At 45.2% G+C, this 17,646-nt stretch overlaps 2 protein-coding genes across 3 annotated transcripts in view; both read right to left on the bottom strand.

The window, feature by feature from the left end:
* Positions 1–17,329, bottom strand: part of DHRSX (dehydrogenase/reductase X-linked) — a 149,499-nt gene extending 132,170 nt beyond the window's left edge. The window contains exon 1 of the mRNA XM_072345629.1: positions 17,199–17,329. Coding sequence (XP_072201730.1) covers positions 17,199–17,310 — 112 coding nt within the window. The 5' untranslated portion in view covers positions 17,311–17,329. The remainder of the gene's footprint in view (positions 1–17,198) is intronic.
* On the bottom strand, positions 6,423–17,332 carry ZBED1 (zinc finger BED-type containing 1). 2 transcript variants are annotated; one of them, XM_072345607.1, is made up of 2 exons: positions 17,199–17,332; positions 6,423–9,849 (listed from the first exon to the last, which is right to left on the bottom strand). In XM_072345607.1, exon 2 carries the CDS (start codon positions 9,796–9,798, stop codon positions 7,711–7,713), a length of 2,088 nt encoding a protein of 695 aa, XP_072201708.1. In that variant the 5' UTR covers positions 9,799–9,849; positions 17,199–17,332; the 3' UTR covers positions 6,423–7,710. The 2 variants fall into 2 exon arrangements, with proteins under 2 accessions (XP_072201708.1, XP_072201717.1); XM_072345616.1 differs by lacking the exon at positions 17,199–17,332 and adding an exon at positions 16,668–16,797.
* Positions 17,333–17,646: the final 314 nt, after the last annotated feature.

Raw genomic sequence — 17,646 nt, 5'->3', positions numbered from 1 at the left:
GCACTGGAGGCCCCAGGCCTGGACGCAGTACTGCAGATGGGGCCTCACAAGAGCTGAGTAGAGGGGAACGATCACCTCCCTCTCCCTGCTGGCCACCCCTTTTTTAATGCAGCCCAGAACACAGTTGGCCTTCCAGGCTGCAAGTGCACACTGCTGGCTCATGTCCACCTTCTCGTTCACCAGGACCCCCAAGTCCTTCTCCACAGGGCTGCTCTCAAGCAGTTCTTCTCCCAAACTTTATTTAATACCTAGGATTGCCCCGGCCTAATTGTAACACCATGCACTTGGCCTTGTCGAACCTCTTTAGGTACACACGAGCCCACTTCTCCAGCCAGTCCGGGTTGCCCTGGATGGCTTCCCTTCCTTCCAGTATATCAACTGCGCTGTTTAACTGTTCCTTCAACACTCTCCTTTAGAAACAAGTTCAGGGCTTTTCTTTTTAGGTCCAAGTTTCCCTTTTTTTTTCTTCATTTACAATATAGAGCAACCTTAACAACCTTTTTTAAAGACTCCCCCAAACAGTGAAGTGTCCGTGTCTCAGGAAGCACACTGTCCAATAGCAATAACACCACAAAATGCAGAAGCACACCAAAGCCAAGCTGAGTGCTCAGCCTTACACAACCCTGAGCGTGTTTTGGGACACGTAGTTTTTTACCATATGAATTTTCTGTGAAACAACAAACTTCTCTTTGAAGAGCACATATATGATGAAAGGAAACCAAACACCATAATTTTACTTAAAAAATGTGTTTGTTTGTTTGTCTGTTTTTCTGGTTAATCGGTTTGGAATGGTACCTTTCAAGTATTTTTCTCCTAGCTAGTGATAACTCCACCTAAACCTGCCTCTGTTGCACCAAATCTGTATTTTTAATAAAATAACACATGAATTATGACAAAGCCACGCACCAAAAGATCGCACTGTCAGTATCTGCATCTGTAAGACAGAAACTGCAAGGATGGAAAGCCTGAAACTTAGAGGCTCCAGTGTAGAGGAACAGCAGGAGGGACTGCACATCTGTGTATATATAATTATTACATTTTTACTCCGCAAGTGCACAAATCTTGAACTCTGTTCTGTCTGCAAGGCAAGACAAAACCACATCATCTTAGTGACACAGACTGCAAAATATTTCTAAAAACACAGTTTATTCAATGTGTTAAAAACTGCGCTATAACTGATTTGAATGAAGAACTTCATAGCAGTGCCCAGCACGTTTCAGCATCACTCCAGTGCCGGATGCCTGAGGCCAGGTGAAAGACCTACTCATTCCTTTCACTTCCACAGAGGGGACAGTATTTGGGTACCTAAATCCAGGAACTATGCTTTCTGAACATAGTTCCTTTTTAGGCTACATTTTGTATCATTTTAATGTTCCTCATGTCATACCTCTAACCAGGAGCACAGATCTGTAGCAGCAGCAATGCCGTTCTTGTGCTCATAGCACTATAGGGTAAGCCAAGTACCATCCTCATCCTGCTGTTCATGCAAAGCAGTTGGAAAACCACATACAATGCATGTAAACTTCCACAGTATGCACATGAGTATGCAGATTATTTTTCATTTCCTACACTTTGAATATAAGAGCTGCACATCAAATAACACAGCACGCACCAGCACCAAAAGGGAAATTAAACAGGACTTAAAATGAGAGACAAGAAAACAGACGTACAGCAGGCTCAGCCCAAGCCATTAACCCATACCAGGACTACCTCATTCTCACTACAGTGCCGGTTCCCTTGAGACCTCCCAGGTTTACCATCAGCAGGGTCTGATAGGATGCTTTAGAGCACCTCTTTTGTTAAGCAGAGAAGCTGTGTCAAAGTATCACTCAGAAACAAATGTTTCAGCCTGGGATTCCATGTGCTAAGCAATTGATTACAAGAAGGTCTTCCCTTCTTCCCACTGTTCTCTTCCTGAACACCCCTGTGTGGCCCTTGCAGAGAGCAGCACTTGGAGCTGGCAGAGCTCACAGCTGGTGGCATGAAAACACTGAGAAACACGCAGAGCTTTTCTTTCACGTGGGTCTGAAATGGCAAACTACGGGAGGATTAGTAATTTCATGTTTTTAAACACTGTCATGATTTCAGAGAGTCTATGTGAACAGAAGCACAAAATGAGTAAGGACACTTTCCTCACACGCTCTCGTGTAGGGAAGTTCAGCAAAAGAGAGCAACAGTCATGAGCAGAGTGATGCTACGAGTCTGACATGTAGGTCAATGAAAGAGAACTGCTTTACTTCTCAAAAGAACAGATTTGTCCTTAAAAACCTCACATATGCCACTCTAGATTATAAAAAATACCAGGAATTGCAGCCTGCTGTTACATTTTCATGATTCTTCCTACTACCCTTTCTTTCCCTTAGTCTGAACAGAGAAGCAAGATGGACCCACTTCCTACTTGTTCTCATTAATGCAGCAATTAAGCTTTTAGATTTCATTACTCTTGAATTCTTTCTGTCCATATGAATCCTACTGTGTGCCCAAGAAACGCAAATCTGGGATTAATCCAGCGAGTGAACTCACAGTAGAATACACTGGCACCTAACAAACAGAATAGGACATTGTGTATACAAGCACTTCATTTTTCTCTCTCACGCATACAAAGATCAGAAAACCACATGGAAAAAAATGAAGATTTTGCTCAGAACAGAGTGTTTGTGACGCTGTTCTGCATGTTTCTGGCATGAGCTCTCCTGACGCTGACTTGACGCCTTGTTAGGGCTCGAACATCTGATCGGGGTAAAACTCGCTCGCGACTCATGAGAAAAAGCACACCAGAGAAAACAGAGAATGAAACCCTCCTGATTACGATGTCTCTAAAGGCAGGGCAAAACACAGAGGCACGTAACATCTAAAATTTAAAAGCAAGGTAGCAGCCATCAGATAAATAAAAGATCAGTCTCTCATTCATGACTGCAAGCATCTGGGGAAAATGACATATTCAGAAATCCATATGGAACTGAAGAAACTACTTCTTTAAAAATAACCTAATTCTGCTTTGCTTGGGGAATTGCCATTCAACATGACATCGTGCACCTGCAGCTATGGACAAATACAGAAAGACTTCCAGAACACTAAATAAACCAAGGATGCTCATTCCCTTAGATACAACTAGGTAAATTATTATGCTATCACAAACATTTTGGGGCACATTTTAGTTAGCATTCTACCAAAGAGCATTAATAAATGCCACATTCCTCACTCATTTTCAAACAAAAGTATCTCCTATTGGTTCTGGTGTACTTAAGAACAACCAGGCTGCCTTCTGGCAGCTGAATGTGCCTACCTCGGCCATGGCTTTTTTAACATTAAAACCCCTACAGATGTTATCCCAAAATATCTATTGACAAGGAACTGTAGCTTTACTATGCACCAGTGTAAGCGAATTCCTGCATAAGAACAGCTTGCACATACTGGGAGTGGGTATCAATTATATATACCTCTGGCCACATCTTTACATGCTTCCTTTACACACAGTTGGAAGAGAGGCAGAGGAGATTAAGAAAGACACTGTGAGTTTTTAAAGTCACTGGAAATAAGAACTAGTTTTAGGTCACAGAAAACAGCATCTGCATGCAGCAGGGAACAGCCCTTCCAACTTCCCTGAACTAAACACCCACCCTACATCTTATCCCTTCTAAGCATGACGGATGGCAGCATCGTCTTTTTGAGCAGTAACCTTTTATTCCAGCAGCCAGGTAAATCAATACCACCTTGTGTGGAAATGTCAATAAAAATGCTCTAAATTCATAATATTACCATTTCAGAGTCTGAAGGCCTCTCGTTTGAAAGCGGTTTTTGCAGCAGCCTTTGATCTAAATCAAATTTTATGGTTAAGAAAGATTTAAAGCAGAAGATAAGCTGAAAGATAGGAAAGATAGTGCTTTGTCTTTTTAAGGCAAACTTAATTCCCTTGGGGCAATTTAACCCAATTGCAGTGGCACTGAGAATTACAGTGGAAACAGGAGAAATCTATTGAATCGATTTTTATTGTTTCACCTAAAGGAAATGCTTCTATATGTAAAATTATACAGCAAGTGCAGGGATACCTTGAAATTCCAGTTTCAACAAGAGGAAATCATTAGAAGGGCTCTAGTGATATACTTCTAAGGCAGATATCAATTCACACTGCATCTTTAAATTCTAGCTTCAGCACTAAATAATACTTCTTTTAAAAGAATAAAAACAATTTTTAAAAACAAGAGCTAGACTTCAGAAGTACTGCAGGTATCCCTGCTCCACTGCTCTGGAAAGCTATGTAAGTAATTAATTTAGGGGCAGGAAACACTTTGTTAAGAAGCCTTAGCAATACAGTACCTTCATTTCAGGAGAAACCTTGATATGTTGCTGCTACAGAAACTTAATGTGCCCTTTCCTTTTCCATCCAGAACATGATGACCTTACATCATTTAAACCAAGAAATCAAATATATAGCTTGCTGGAAAGATTCACCTTTTCAACCTCAGTTTGGTCCTGGGTTCTTCTTTTGGCTTTGTCATTATCCCTGATGGCACAGAAAGACTGGTCAGTCAACAAAACTCCTAGTGACATTGCTGGTCCTAAGAACCCGCACCTGACCCATTAAATTTTAACCCCGAGCTGCACAATGAGTAACTCTTCTTCTTTTGACTTAACGTATGCATTATGAAAGCGTACTTCACAATTCACATTTCCAGAATGGAAGTACTCAGAAGCTGAAGTTCCTCTATTGCTTCTCCATAAAAATACCTCAGTTGTACCAGAAATTAGACAGTGGGTTCAAATTAGTTGTCAAGAAAAATGAACGTTAAGTCGGACTTAATAGCCTAATTTGGAAAGGTACCCTGGGCCCACCCCTGGCAATAACAACACAGTTTAACTTATGTTGTAGAAATACATCAATAGCTCTGCAACTTCGTTTCTCCACCCAATCAAACAACAGAAAATGATGTCTTAAATGAAAAACACCACGCATATTGAAGTAAGAGAAACTGTCTAAACTTCTGACATTTTTCATCTTCATATTTTTTTTTTTTAATCCAAAAGATTCGTACAACATTTTTTTTTCAATAATAACTTACAGGATCAGAAGAAAAATAAATGCATAGCTTCAAAACCTTATACTATAATCTCCCACTGTTGCAGAAGAGTTCAAAGTCATAAAGTGCTGCAGATATGAACACACGTCAGACAAATACTCTAGTAACTAACATATTTTGTTCTGGTTTATTTAACAGTATTCCAAGCTTAGAACATTAAATAAAAATCTCACAGACAATGAGTAGGACTAACAATGGCTTTGTTCTTATTTCTTTTTTTTTTTCTTTTTCCTTTTTTTTTTTTTTTAAGAGAATGCTGAGACATCTCCATTGACCCAACTAGTTTTATTTTGGATACCAAAAAAATAAATAAAAGGACGCAAGGCAGAAGGGAACAGTGCCCCACACAGCTGAATAGATGCACACAGGAGCAGGCCGCAAGCCCTGCCGTGTACTTAGGCACAGCAGGCCATGCACACTTTGTGCCAGCAGTCTGAAGCTCCCCAGTGGCTAGTAGTGATGAAAATAAACCAGCCAGGCATTCTTACGTGATGCAGAGTGACATGAAGGAGGGGTCAGAAAAGAGGAACCTGCTGCACCTCACTCCTTTCCTTGATTTGGCTTTGTGGCCCTCACACACGTGTCTGTCACACCATGAATTCATTTTGCAGCATGGTCAGTCACACCCAGCCACCCCATCCTGCCACAGAGGCCTCTGATCTGTCAAAACTACTAAGCCAACACATAAATAACATGGTTTGGTGACATAAATGATGGTGGAATTGAATACATTTTCACATGGTCCTTCTGGCCAATGTCTTCATACAAATACATGTCTGCAGATGCCATGGTGAGGACAAAAATCGAGCCGTCTTCTCCGTATGCGACCATCTTCCACACACCTCTCTCCAGATTGGCCATGCTCAGAGTGCTCGCAGACACCCAATGCCAGTGAACATAAGCATATCCCACAGCCACCCTAGTCACCACACGTTTCTTTTGTCCGAGACCACAGTGGGGCAGCAGGGCAGAGGTAGCTCTTCACAGCTGGGCACAGAACTTCAGAATTTGTCTGGGAGGCATTTTTCAATTCCTTTAAGCACCAGCAGGAACTGGTGCAAACTAGGCAAGAGCAGCCCTCCCAGCACAGCTCTAACAGGAGACTGAGCAGGGGACAAGAGGCCTGCCACACAAATACAGCCACAGAACTCCTCCCACACCTCACAGAGAAGAGCTGGCTACCATCCCGCTCAGCGCCAAGTGTGAAAGATCATCGTGTTTGACCTGCAGTATTTCATAAGAGACACAAGGTTTTCCTTGTTGGGCTTCTTTAATTTTTTTTTTCTCTTTTTTTCTTTTTTTTTTTCTTTTTTTTTTTCTTTTTTTTTTTTTTTTTTTGCCAAGTTCTCGAAAGGGCTGAAAACACACGGGAAGCAATTGCAATACATAACAACTAATCAGAAACAGCACTCAAACGTTAGACTCCACTCTACAAACTGAATCAAAAAAAAAAGGAGAAGAAAGAAAGTTTTAAGAGCTAACATAACAAGAAAGAGTCCTAAAGACACACTAAATACATGTGGGGAAGTGGAGGGTCTCCCTCTTTTAAATATATTTACATAATATTAAAGTTTTTATATTGCTTTGTTCACCAACAAAATTCTCTATGCTACCCTGGATGAAGTTCCCATTTAAATTAAAAGGCTAAGTAATTTATAACACACACACACTGGTAACCTTATGGCTCTGGCAATGCCTCCTGACACCTTTGTCACCTCTCTCTATCTCTAGGGCCAGATGCCTTTGATGCTTTGCATCTCTGACATCAGCTTCCACATCTGCACAGCAACCTTGCCCGGACCCAACTCATCTTCTAAAAGCAGGACAGACTACAGCCAGGGTTTGCCTGGCCAATAAGGGCTTTGCCATTTAGCCACTACGGCTCAATGGTAAAACCTGAGCAACGTGGACACGGCAATACCAGTGTGGAAACGTTTATACGGTTTACACCACACTGGAAAGCCAAATAAATTCTCAAAGTATAACTGCATCCACACTACAGCCAGCACAATGCCAGTTAAAACAGCAGCACAGTCCCTTAACTGACAGAATCATACCGGCTGAACTTTTTTAGCATAGACCAAGCCTAAGACATGAGGTAGTGAAAAAGAAAATCAGGCTCATGATCTTTTTTCATTCTTTATCATCAGTACACTCTAAAAATCCTGGTTGCTCTGATTTATGGAATTGAAAAATAACATTTTAAAACCCAAAATTTAAAGCTAACATTCTAAGTCACATGGGATTTATAATTAGAGGCATCCATCTTAAAAGTTCCCCTGCTTGGGGTTCTAATTCAGGAAAAATATTTTCATTATAGAAAGCACATAAACATGTGTTTCTCTTCCAGGAAAGTAAGCAGAAGGGAAGCACAAGGCTAAGTGTTCTCTGAGATCTGGGCCACAGTCAGAAATTACGGTCTTTGTAGAATTTATTTCCTCATTCATTTCAGTGCTGTTTAATCACAAGTCATTCATGTTTTAAGACAGTGGGAAAAACACAGACAATGGAAGCTAAATCAAGTTTGAGACAACTGTTCAATATTTACAGCATTCATAGCATAAACAAGTATTTTTGGTAACTTATGACAAATACCTTTTTCTCTGTTATTAAATGCACTGCGGCAGTCCTGTCAAACAAACCCACTGTCTCGGATATTAAAGAAATTGTTGTTTACGTTTACCGAGTCATTTAAATTAAAAATCTGTTCCTGTTCCAAACCCCACTCTCCTTCATCTTCATCTTCCGGTTCTGCCTCCGACCCATTCCGAGTGTTTTCATACAAAAAGATCTGCTCGTCCACATGCGCTGGGGCCAACCGGTTTCTCTTTGCGCTGACAACATTAGCAGAAGAACCAAAAAGGCGTTCGGGAAAGACCCTCGTGGCCAAAATACACCAGTATTTTTGAAGAACCTTTGGTAAAACTGGAAACAGTGCTAGTCTGTCAGACCACCACTTTAGCGGGTCTTCATTCAACCCAAGGACTTTCTGAGACTTAAAGTTGCTCAGTTCCTCAACAATCTGAGCGTGCCACTCCTCTTGGTCTTCTACACCTCCCGTCTGGCAGAAGATCTCTGCAAGCATGTTGTTGATCACGCTAGTGGGAGGAGGAGTGGAGGAGATGATTATTTTTTTCACTGGAGGCTCTTCTGAAACTGTGAAGAACTTCTCCTCAGTCCGAAAAGTGTTCTCTTTGACTTTCTCCAACAGGCTTTTTGCTTCTTCCACCACTCTGTTTTCCACCTGCTGCCGCTCAAAGGCTGAAAGAAAAGGCAGTTTTTTGTAGCGAGGATCCAAGAAAGTGGCAACGTTGAGGAACATGTCTATTTCCGGGGTGTGCTGGTAGGTAGTTGACAGCTCCTTAGCTATTACCTCCTTCGCCATGCTGATTTCTTTCAAATCGTTCTCTTTGATGTTCAGGGTAGTGTTGAGAAGCATGTGGAGAAGGGGCTTCACCATACTTATTGTCGGGTACTTGGAAGCAGACATCATCTCTGCGACCTGTTTGAAAGGCTGTAGCAGCTCCACCAGCCCTTCGATTGTATTCCACTCGCTGGCTTCCAGCATGAGGTGGTGGTTGTTGCTGTCCTCCACGAGGACGGCCGCAATGACAAACTGCTGCTCTTTGAGGCGCTGCAACATGGCGAGTGTGCTGCCCCACCAGGAAACGCGATCGCTCACCAGCATGCAGTGCAGAATATTCTGCTGCTTCTGCTTTTCGCTCAGCATATACATCGCTACCGTAGACTGCTGAAAATACTCCACCAGTTTTCGGCACCTGGCAAGAAGGCTGCAGAGCTTTGGGAGCTGAAAAGCTTGTTGTATTCCGGCATTAAAAGTGTGCCCCAAGCAAGGCATCTGCACTGGAATATCTAGGAGAGAGCAAGCTTTCACAATGTCTTTGCTGTAGTCTGTGGTAGCGCCAAAGACTTTTGTATTGATCCCCCATTCGATGAATGTTTCATAAAGGACTCGTGTAATAGTCTCTGCAGTATTATCCTCTGGTACTTCAAATGTTTTTAAGCAACGTGAGTTGACCACCAGGCAGTTGGAATGACTACTACTGAGAAAGTGAACTGCGACGGTTACATATGACCTGTTCTGGTTTTCACTCCTCCACATGTCTGTGGATATGCCACACCACAGGACGTCAGTGAGTTCTTTTAACACAATTTCTCTAATGGTGTTGTATTTTTCAGGAATAGCTTTTGTACAGAAATACTTCCGGCTAGGAAGTTCATACCTGGGATCAGCTGTTCTCAAGAGAGCCTTGAAAGTGGGCTCGTCAACAATTGAAGCAGGATACATGCCTTCACAGATCAAACTGATGACTGCAGACGTCAGCTCCTGATGCTTTTTGTTTTCGTAGTTCTGGTAAGTCTTCATGATGAGACTATCCTGAACAACCTGCTGCGACGATTCTGGCTTGATTTTTGAAAATGCAGTTGCAAAGGCCTCCCTCATTTGCTCGGTGTTACTTTTCACAAATTCACAGAATTCGTCGGGATGGTTTTTCTCGAGGTGGTAGGAAAGGTTGGAAGTGTTTCCCGAATAGGCGATCTGTGCCATGCAAATACGACAGTAGATTTTCTTCCACTGTAATATGCATCCTTCCGCATTGGTATCAAACCCAAAGTACTTCCACACTTTACTCTTTGCTCTTGGGTGAGCCACTAACTTTAGATCTGACGGGGAACCTTCTAAACTTTTATTCTCCATTGCTTCTTGGCCACCGTCCCACCTTTTGATCCTTCACTCATTAATGAGTACCTGATAAAGGCAGTAAGATAAAGATACAATGAGAAAGCACAAGTTTGACCACACTCAACTATGTGAAATCACTGTTTCTGTGAATATATATCAAGAAACCTACCTCACTTAATTACATTTGCAATTTTAAAGATGAGATTCGCAGGAAGTATGACCTACAAGAAGCCCGTTAGAATGTCAAAAATTTAAAAGGCTTTAAATACAGCACATTCTGCTGAGAAATTGAACTAGAAGACCCAAGTACATCTTGTTTCTGGAATTACATAATTCTTGGTAGAAGACACATAACATCTGCCACAGACTTCACAAGTTATTGTCACAGAAGCCAGAAACGTGCTATAACAATTTCTTGTCCCCTACATTATAGCTAAGGCTAGACTAACATTATCTAACATTCTCTATCCTAACAGTTAGCAAACTTCACTATGAACAGTTATTTCAAATGAAACTTGATACTGAAGGAGCAAAGGTTTTATTGTTTGTTTATTTCGAAAGAATCTCTGTTAGCCTGAACTAACTGTTCCAGGACTTTCCTTAAGAGGAAAACAAGCTGTGAGGCAAATTATGGCATTAATCTGCTCCTCTGAAGTGTAAAGAAGTTTTATAACAAAAACAAAAGGAAGTGGAATTTGAACCTGCATGCAGATCAGCAATATGCTTCTGACGCCTTTCCTGTCCTTCTCTTTCAGAAGCCAAAGCAACTGTCTGAAGTGCCAGTTCATAGCTTTAGTTCCTGGAATAAACAGTATGCTATAATGACAGGACGAGGCAGACAGGGAAGCGCTAATAAAAGTTATTAACCACATCAGGTAGGAAATAATTTTGCTGTCTTCTCTTCGAAAGAAGTTTGTGGGAATGGTGACATGCTGGAAAAGAACACAGCAAGAAGGCAAAGCTTAGCAAACTTTACCCAAATATCTGTGTGGGGATAGGCTTTTTGTGCAGTCACAGTGTCCCTGCACACAGCGCTGGCAACAATCACCTGCCAGAGCTTACTTCTCTGAAACAAAAAGCCATGCAACTGCAACGCTGCACTCCTACACTCCTCGCACAACACCAGCCCAGCCACAACAAGCAGCAGCCCTTTGCTGGGGTAGCAGGGAGAAGGAAGCCACCAGCCAACACTGTTGTGATCTCCTCCATAAACAAGGAAAGAGCAGAAGAGAAATTGAAAGAGCATTCCTGCAGCCATCCCAAAAGCAATGGGACTTCTCCCTTGCTCAGAAGGAGCTGTCTCTATGCCAAAACGCATGAATCCCCAGGCAATAAAACCAGCTGGTTGGCAGAGGAAGAAAGGATGTGCTTTTTTTCTTTAAACTTGCTGCAGGGGAACATCCCCAACAATGTTACGGATGCAGCTCCTCCAGCATGTCCTCCTCTGTCAATAAACATTCCCAAGAAAAGGTGTAACCACAGCAGGTATTTTGCAGCACTTTGTGAATTGCTTCAATGAAAAAGCAAGCTCGGGTTTACCAGGACTAAATATATTTATTTAAACACAGCTGTTGGTTTAGACTTAGAATGAGTGGTACAAGGCGAGCGTTTAAATTATTAGATTTGGTTTTAGTATTCATGTATCTGAAGATTTACTTCTGTGTGCAAACTTCTTCTGACTTGGAAGGGGGAATGTTTTGACTACTCATATGCCCTCTTCTATGACTCACTCGGTGCTTTTTTAGTTGCCAGGATAAACAACTGATTCAACATGGTAATGCTCTGTAATACTGAAGCAGCACCGAGGTATGCAATCTCACCAAAATTGATGATTTTGAAAGACAAAGTGGTGTAACATATACTGATGTAACCCTACTATAACATATGATCGTGTATTGATAAGATACAATGTGTATGACTACTTCTGGTTTCCCCCGTTTCACTCCATGATAAAGCAGTCTCAAGGCAGCACAGAGGCTCCTGGCATTTCATTCAATCTTTCTGTTTCCTTTGCAATTACATGGCAGCTCCTGAAAGCAAGGAGAAAGGAACTGTAATAACAGAGTCGATGCATCTTTAAAGTTAGTACGACACACCTTGGATCATAAAAAGTTCATCACAGGCTGATAGAGGACAAGTTATTTCACAGCAGGGGAGCGTTACAGACTCTCCCCACCCTTCGTTCTTATGCATGTTACAGCTTTACCATTATTTTCAGATGGATCTGGCACTGGTGTTGGTTGCACCGAGCAGCACTGCCATAGTTAAGGACACATCAGTGCAGCATAGCTGAAGTTATAACACTATGAACCACATTTCAACTTACTGTAACAGCTCTAATATAAACTGTTAACCACCCCTGCCTCTCCTTGTGTTGTGTATATTGTAATTGGCACTACAAAAAAAAAAGTGCCTATTTTTCTCAAGGTAGAGTTGAGTGTGCCCTCCCTATTGGAACAGCTGCAGTACCCACAGCCCAGGCCAGGCAGAAAGCAGAGAGGAGCGCAACCTGTCGCACAGTGGCTGGCAGAAACCCTCTCCTTCAGCTCACCCAACTACCCACTATTAAAAAAAAGCCCACTGCCACTTGGGTCTACTGCAAACCCTTTCACAAAAAGAAAGCTTTAAGGCTACAGAAGCATCTTTGTTTTTGCCCTTGAACTTCCACCCACACCAAGGCAGAGCAGACACTTGGAGAAGCAATTGGGTTCCTCCGGTATGTACAACTGGCCCAAACCACCACCACATACGAGGACCGAGAACTTCAGTACTGATGGCTCGTTTACTGCTCTGCAACCTCTCCTGGCCTTGGGGATGACATCAGGAGGAGGAGGACTAAGAAAAGGAGGTGGAGAACGAAGAAGGACTGGGTTTCCTAGGCATGCTCCAGCATGCTCTGTGCTTCCCACGGCCCTGCTCTTCAGCCCCAGATTGCTCTCATCTTCCTGAGGTCAGCAGGGCTGAAGGCCGAAGGCCCATGACGGAGGCACAGCTGGGTTTCCCCACTGACAGAGAAGTCACATCCAAAACCCACACAAACTGGGTTGTGAAAGCAGGGATTTGGCTGTTGGGACACACCAGGTGCACAGCCACCTTCCCTCTGCCCCCTTGTGCACACGTAGTAGTGACACAGGCTATAGTTGCATGCTATCATTTCTGCAGAACCCTTGCCTCATTCAGCACAGAGGCAACCCCAAAACTTGTTGTTTCCTGACTTATGAAAGTGCCTAAATAATTCTGTTACGTGCCTGAGCGGTGGGAGGGATTAAGCATGAGGTACAATTTTATTTTTGCTTACATTCAGTCCTTCCTGCACGACGGTTTCATTGCCCATCACTGGAACAAGGAGTCTAACAACCCACAGTTAGTATGACCTTGAGGAGGAAATGTTTGGTCTATCCTTAAGGTTTAGGCATATAAAGTAAAAGCCCTCAGTAAAGGAATTAAAACTAGGAGACAGATGTTCTCAAATTAATATTTCCGTGATCAATTATAAATTGAACTCTGCACAAATTATGACACTGATTAACTGTAAATCAAGGCAAGTAACATATATAAATTTTCAATCACTTTTAAGAAAGTGCGAGTCAGCTTTAAGGTCTGGATGTGGTTCTGGGCAGCCTGGTCTGGTTGTTGGCAACCCCGCACATAGCAGGAGGCTGGAACGAGATGATCACTGTGGTCCATTTCAACCCAGGCCATTCTATGATCCTGCTCTTCACTCACACTACAGCCCTCCTCAAAGACAGTCTTCTACGCATCAGATACTGCACTTAACTGCTAAGCTTCAATCAAACCACACGCACAGAAGACGAAATGCAGGAGGAAAGTGCCTCCCCAAGAAGCTTTTTAAAATACCAAAAAAGTACCAGTACATGAAAAATGTTATCAGCAAGAAGCCTTTCAGTGACCATATTTCCAGTGTTACAGGCCAGTGTCACAATTAAAGTGAGTTCATCTTTTAGCAATTCATTGATTACATGATTTCTGTTTTAGAAGCTGATTACATCAAGATCTTTATGCTCACAACGCATTTATGCTTTTTTTTTTTCCCCTCCAATTAATTAAGTTGAATTTCAACTGCAAGAAAAATCAAGGCAGTAATTCTTAATGAAGCTACTTTTTAGTCCACAGAAGACTTGTTATATGACAAGGGTTTTTTGGACACTGAACAATGAAACGATAGGTGAGGCAATACCAGACTTGTAGTGATTTATTGTGGAAACAGAAGACCGGTTTTTGCCAGCAATAAGCAAAGAGCATAATGAGATATCAAAGAGGAAAAAGCCAGGCACAAAGCAGCTGCCGAAGCTCTGCTTGGTTACCTCCTTACCCCACAAACAGCCAAAGCCCCACATTTGCCAGCTGTGACATCAGGAAGCCTCCTGTGCTGGGCAGCCCCACTGTCCTGCCACCAAAGGACTAACACTAGTGGGTTCTGAGCTCTGTATTTTCAGGCTTACCAGTGAACTTTGTCACCTGCTTACTTTGGGTCTGAGCAGCAGACACGCTGCCTCTCAGAACACGTCTTGTTTCAGGTCGATGCACCCCATTTGAAGAGAACAGTGCAAATCCATACTGTGAAGAGGAGCTGGGCGCCACACTGTGCAATGAGCGGGCGCACCTGGCAACATATACAACTGTGCTCTGGGATCCCCTGAGTCGCTTCCCTCTGCTGAGCTTTCACAGCAGAGGGTCCAGCCATAGCGCTAATGCAGCTCACCCCATGCATCAGCAGCTACGTCACCTATGCTATCAGCACCTAGAGAAGTGTTTGTAACATAAATGGCCTTTTTCCCTTTACTTCCACACACTGATCTTGCTCTGTGATAAAATCACTGCTTGTGCTGCACTTGCGCTCCCAACTTTGGACTCGCCTTCCCTGTGCTTCAAAGGTCAGAATTTCAGCCAAACTTTCCCACTCTGGATCAGAAGCTGCTATTCAGGATGAAGAGTTGGATCCTTTTGGCTCACAGCTCCAAGAAATTACTGACGCCTTACCGTGAATCTAGATTTAAGGGCTCAAACTGTCCTCTTTCCCAAAAAGCCGTTTTGAATCCTATCTATAAAAAATAGATGAACTCCAGGAGGATGCAATAGAATAGATGCAAAAGCATACGTGCCGAGAACACACAACTTTCGACTAAGCTTGACTAAGAGAAAGACCTAGTTGGGTTTACTTTGGATTAAAATCCTCAAAATCTCTCTGCTAAGAATCCGAAAGCTTTTCTTGGGAAATCAACTGCGCACCTTGCAGACAGAAGGGCTGCGCTTACACTGCCTTCACTCACCTGCACAGTGCCTGAAGCCGAGCTACAGCCGTGCCCCCATCGTGCTACAGGGCTATACCCAGAAAATGGGAACAGCAGCCGAGCAATGAGAATAAGACATTCCACCACCACCAGTGCCAGCCCTGCTCTCCCCTTGGCCTTTCATTGCTCAGGGAATGGCCGCTGCCAGTGAGCATTTCTCCAAGCTGCAAGGTCAGCCCCTTGGAAAGACACAGGTGGTTTTAAACACGGGCACTGTAACACATCCTAGACTTCTGCCTCTAAAAGTTACTCGGTTATTTCTCACAGTTCACTGATCCAAGCTTTACTCAAGCACATCGTAACCAACACTTCCACCTGTTGGAATGCTGCAGCCACAATTCTGAAATTACTGCATGAAAACAAGGCTAATCTAGGCAAAAAAACCCTCAAACTGATAGGCTAGTTGGTTTCTGAAGCCCTGACAAGCCAAAGTAAGGCAGCAGGTTACTGCCGAGAGGCGAGTGCGCCCAACAGTCCTGTTCCAAGCAAGCTGCTCGTCCTCGAAAGGAGCCGTCCTGAACTGGGGCAAGAGGAAAGCTTTCCAAATCCATCAGCCCTGCCACAGCCCTGCTAAGGCCAGCTGACACCTCCCCGATGCTACGTGCACTGCTTTAATCTGTTATTTCCAAATTCTATTTTTTTTTCCTCGTTTCTTATCTTTTTTAATAGCAGATGAGAATGTAATGCATCAAAACACTCGGGTCACATTTTCATCGTGGTGCTTCTCCTCGGTTCGGAAAAGATTTGGAAAGCATTACACACTCCAGGCACGATACCCGCCTTCACCCTGCCAAGAAAAACTAATGCTAGAAAAATGCTCAGATGACTTCAAACTGAACGCACATCTGCCTCTTTGTTGTTGGGGTTCTTCTACTTCTTTTCCTTGTTCCACGCTTGTGTTTTGAGATGATAAAGGAGAACGCGAACCTACTGTAGAACTATCAAGAGTGAAGGAAAGCAGAAGTGCTGCCCACGAAGCCACGCGCAGTGGAACGCACGGCTTGCTCGGCATCGGCCTCCAGCACCCCACACACCTCTATCCCAACCTACTCCTGCCCCGTCTCTTGCCTCAGATTTTTACTGTGACCCTCGTTAAAACTTCCCACAGCTCAACAGCTGTCATAGGATGGCAAAGGCACTGTCCTGTAGGCAGAGTTATGCTGAGATCTGATGATACAGCACACATCCAGACAGACCGCACTTTGCTGTAAGTTCGCAAAATCAGAAGCGTTCTGAAGTCCTAAAGAGAAATGCAAGAAAAGAGGAAATTCAGATACTGTTTTCTTGCTAAACTCGAATTTTCCTTAGTCAACGTCAGGGGACTAAAAAGAGTCATTGCCAAGCACTTGCTGATCAAAAATCAGAGTAAAAAAAAGAAGAAGAAAAAAAGTAACTTCTTAAGCAAATAACTGATCTGGGGAAAAGTACGAGTCACTCACTAACTTAGCTGGTGATAGCAGGGCTACAGGGACAGGGAACGAGGGGCAGGCTGGGCTACGAGGCATGCGGCGGGCACGGGCTAAGCGTGGCCCGGACACGAGTCCCGCCGCAACCCACCCTCCGAGTACCTACCTGGGCCGGAAGACACTCCGCCCCGTCGGTCTCCGGACCTGAGCTCTGTGGCAGAGCGGCCAAGAACGAGATGAGGAAGCAAAGAGAAGAGCGAAGTTCCCGCGGACTCCCCACGCCGCCCGAGAGGCCGCACTCAGGCCGGCGTGCAGCCAGGAAAGCGAACGGCCGCCCCGGGCCCGGCACCCCGCCCCGCCCCGCCCCGCGTCCGGGGAAGCCTCGTCCCGCGCTCCGGACGGAGCGGTGGGGCCGGGGGCGGCGGCGAGGGCGGGGCGGTGGGGGCGGGAGGGCGCAACGGGCCGCGCCCCCCCACCCCCCAGCCCGAAGCCCTCCGGCCCGCGGGGGAGGAGCGCGGGGCCGGGCCCGGGCGGCGGCGGGCGAGCGGCGCCCCCAAGGTCGCGGCCGCCCCGTCCGGGGGCTGCGGCCGCCCCCCCTCCCCGTCGGCGGGAAGCGGCGACGAAGTTTCCCCGGCGGGCGGCGGCGCTGCCCCCCGTCCCGCCCCGCGCCCCCGGCAGCGCCGGGCGCGATGCTCACCTGGGGTCGGGGGGCAACGCGAGCGGAGGCGGCGGCGCAGCTGGTGCAGGATGACGACGAGGCCGGCGTAGTACACCCTCAGCAAGGGCACCAGCGGAGACAATAGCGACATGGCTGCCTCCCGCCCCTCGGCGGAGCGGGGAGCGCCCGTACGGCTCCCGATGCGCGCGGCACGGAGGTTCCGCCGGCGGCAGGCCAGGGGGCGCGGCTCGGGGCGGCCCCCACCCAGCGGAAGGGACGGGACGGCGAGCGAGGAGGGGAGGGGACGAGAAGAGAGGGAGGCGCCGCCGCTGTCACAGCAGCGCTCGGCCTGCCGCGGCTCTCGCCCTTCTGGGCATGTGCGGCGGGGGAAGGGCCAGGCGCAGCCGGCGCAGGCACGGGCGGCTCCGTTTTGGAACCGAGCGCGGGGCTGCCGGCGGTAGGTGGGTATCGGTGGCCATCGGTGGCC

The sequence above is a fragment of the Excalfactoria chinensis genome, chromosome 1 (genome assembly GCF_039878825.1).
Source record: "Excalfactoria chinensis isolate bCotChi1 chromosome 1, bCotChi1.hap2, whole genome shotgun sequence".
Lineage (NCBI taxonomy): Eukaryota > Metazoa > Chordata > Aves > Galliformes > Phasianidae > Excalfactoria > Excalfactoria chinensis.
This window is presented reverse-complemented; position numbering and strand designations above follow the sequence as displayed.

Bases quoted from the DNA above. Each gene is read 5' to 3' on its own strand.
- ZBED1 (XM_072345607.1), bottom strand. From the start codon at position 9,798: ATGGAGAATAAAAGTTTAGAAGGTTCCCCGTCAGATCTAAAGTTAGTG.